The sequence below is a fragment of the Drosophila miranda genome, assembly GCF_003369915.1.
Source record: "Drosophila miranda strain MSH22 chromosome Y unlocalized genomic scaffold, D.miranda_PacBio2.1 Contig_Y3_pilon, whole genome shotgun sequence".
NCBI classification, from domain to species: domain Eukaryota; kingdom Metazoa; phylum Arthropoda; class Insecta; order Diptera; family Drosophilidae; genus Drosophila; species Drosophila miranda.
Window position 1 is genome coordinate 1,451,806 of NW_022881625.1, and position 3,041 is coordinate 1,454,846.

The 3,041-nt window shown below is 50.3% G+C and overlaps 1 protein-coding gene across 1 annotated transcript; it reads right to left on the bottom strand.

The window, feature by feature from the left end:
* Positions 1-1,329: 1,329 nt before the first annotated feature.
* On the bottom strand, positions 1,330-2,437 carry LOC117194318 (multidrug resistance protein homolog 65-like). Its single transcript, XM_033398889.1, has 3 exons — positions 2,238-2,437; positions 1,652-1,870; positions 1,330-1,565 (listed from the first exon to the last, which is right to left on the bottom strand). Exons 2-3 carry the CDS (start codon positions 1,868-1,870, stop codon positions 1,470-1,472), a joined length of 315 nt encoding a protein of 104 aa, XP_033254780.1. The 5' UTR covers positions 2,238-2,437; the 3' UTR covers positions 1,330-1,469.
* Positions 2,438-3,041: the final 604 nt, after the last annotated feature.

Sequence of the window (3,041 nt, forward strand, 5' to 3'; positions counted from 1 at the left end):
CCTGTAGTTGGATGGGTGCGTACCGCCGCAACTTTGGCATTTAGCCCTGTGCGGTGGACGAAACCAGCGCACTTTACACAGGCGAAGCCGCGTTGACAGTAGTTGTGTGTGGTTTAAGAAATCTTTGTGTTTTATGATTCTCTTTGTGGTTTGTGATTTGAATATATGTTTAGTGGCGCACAGAATTTTAATTTACATTGGCGAGAAAGAGGAAATAAAGCTTGTCGGTAGTGGTTGGGAAGGGGAATGTGAATGTGTGTGGGGCGAGTTGGGAAAATGGATGCTTGGCTTGGCGTCGGCATTTTAATGTATTCCTTATTGGCGTTAATTAAGAATTTTTAACAGTTTAGTTGGGCGGCAAACAAGTTAAGGGGCTCGTTAGTCGCCCGACGTGTCACACCGCTTCATCTGCCTCGTCGATCATCTGTAACTGTATCTGTATCTGTATCTGTAAAAAGGAGCCTAGAATTTCTTAGATCTGTGTTCTTCTACCATCCTCTACATGGATTGGTTCCACATTAATCCTAAAGATGCACAAATTTTATAGCTTGAACAAAAAAAAAAAAAACACATACAATAATCGCATATCACATATTATGTTTTTTGTGGAGAGGGGGAGGGTTCCAAAGTATTTACACGGTTCAATGTTTGCACGGGTAATATAATGGAGATTCTCTTGGTAAAGATTTTATTCGTAATTTATTCGCCCAACTATCGAGAAAGACTCGCGTGTGCCGTACGATACGATCCATTACGATACGATATCGTCTGTGGGCTATATATGTATGTATATTGATGTGTGCATATATATGTACAATCCGAAGAGAGGATTACTCTTGTTTTGTTCTCTTTCCTAGATGATAATATCGTATCAGTGGTTCTGGAAGGGGGTGCTTAAACTTACGACGAAAGCTATAATCCAGTGGATGGGTCGGAATAGGTGTCCTGTTCCTCCGCTCAGACATAGACCTCTCCTGTCTTGACCTCGGGACTGTGTTTGGCGAGGGTTGATGTAGCACTCGTGGCCGTTGCCGTTGCCGTGGCGCCGCTCTGGGGCAGGGCGATCGTGCCACCGGATGAAGAGTTGTCCACTGTATCCACTGTGGGGGCTCCTGCCGAACGCACCGAGGAGCGCACTGTGGGGTCCTGCAGGTTGAAGCTCAGACTGAAGCTGTTGTTCCGCGAAATGTTGCCGTTGCCGCTGCCGTTCACGGGCTTCACGGACAGGAGGGCCGTGGTGGTGATGCCGCCGCCGCCGCCCGCACCCAGCCCCACGGTCATGCCGTTGCTGGAGCCACTGTTGCTGTAGCCGTCCTGCTCCTGGGCCAGGTCCACGATGGACAGGGACGAGGGGACGCGCTGAATGGAGAGCGAGACGGGGATCGTGGTGATGACGTCATTGGGCTCGTAGCCACTGGCCGTTGTCGTGATGGTCGGCAGCTGGGCGTTCGCCGCGATGGGAAGGATGCTCAGGGTCCCCGTGGGAATGGTGTACCCGCCGCCGCTGCTGTTGGCCATCGTGAAGGGAAACGACAGCGTGGTGATGTTCGTGGCAGCGGAGAGGGCTACGGAATCGAGAATCGAAGGGAGAGAGATTGTGGTTGGAGTATCTGAATCTGCATCTGCGGGAGTATCTGTGCCCGGTACTCACTGCTGTGAACTCGCTGTAAATGATGACCACTGCGGGCAGGGTCAACGCCTTGACGCAGCACATGAGGAACCCAAAGAAGAGCCACGCGATCTCCCCGCAGGTGGAGAAGCAGAAGAGCTGCAGGAAGCCGATCGGCTGTGTGGGCTCCAGTCCTGCGGCCACCGGCGCCTCATCCAGGGACTTGCCATCGGTTGTCGTCGTGCCAGAAGCCTCGTCCATCTATCGGTACGACGAAGGACGGAGGAATAGTGTTACTCGAGCCAAGACCCGCGATTTATTCACAGACACGGACAGAGACAGACGGCACGCAAAGGTTAATTCAATTACTGCCACACTCTCAGAGGCAGGTATCTGTATCTGTGGCTGTGGCAAGGGTACAGCAGCTACTTTGTATCTTTTGCCATAGTTCTCTCTCATTGACCCGCGGGGTTAACGAGTAATAGAATCTACCGTTTATTATTGGACATTCCAACGCCAATTTGGAGCGATTCGATTCGATTCGATTCCCTTTCAGAGGCCCGTACAGAAATCTGTGTGGCGCCATTCGCCCCCTGCCCCCTCTCCTCGTCGTGGGATGGATGATCACCTTTTAATTGATTTTCAACACTTTGATCCTTCAGATACTGTATCTATGCACTGATTTCTGCAGAAGATCCGTTACTGCTCACTCGGACCGCCCAAGCGCGACTGCTGGAACACCGTCCGCGGAGCCACCCATTTATGTTGATTCCCCGATGTGGATGCTGGACAGAGTACTCGGGCTTGGGCATGAGTACTCGTGAGTGTATCGTATCAATCGCGCGCTTTGGGGTTTACAATTCTAATTGATCTCCGCTTTCCGCTCTTGGGGTAGGTTCCGCCGAAAGAGGCGCTTCAATTTACAATGAAAGCAAAAGAGGCATTCTGTAGAGGGTTTTTCTTTTTTTTGCTTTTCTTTTCTTTATTCTTTTTCTTTCATTTGGAGGGTGGAAGGTGCAACAATCTAAAACGGAGGCAGACTCTTGAGCCTCCTGCTGGTGCGCAGCACGAATGGTGCCGGCTGATTTGTACCGGCATTTCCTCCAGCGGGAACGACTTCGGGAGCAGCTACGGGAGCGACTGCGGGAGGGAAAAAGAAAAAGAGAGGGACAAAATATTCGGCACTTTGACGGAGGGACTAAACCTCAGACACGTCTCGACTCCACAACGTTCACGACACGACTTTCCATTTGCAAGTGTGTGTGTGTGTGTGTGGTGTGAGTCAAGAAAGTGAAGTGGGGCCCCCCTGGAAGAAGGGGTTAAAGAAATGAGATCGAAAATTCAGAAAGTGCAGTGTTGCAACACGTAGTCAATTGAGGAATAGATAAAGAGAAAAGGTAAACAATGCAGGTTCTTTGCGTGCAAAATAAGA

What these genes read in the sequence shown, in the direction of transcription:
- LOC117194318 (XM_033398889.1), bottom strand. Translation starts at nt 1,870, where the DNA reads ATGGACGAGGCTTCTGGCACGACGACAACCGATGGCAAGTCCCTGGAT. An exon ending in TTTACAGCGAGTTCACAGCA is followed by an intron (nt 1,566 to 1,651) that starts GTGAGTACCGGG and finishes TCGATTCCGTAG; the next exon opens with CCCTCTCCGCTGCCACGAAC.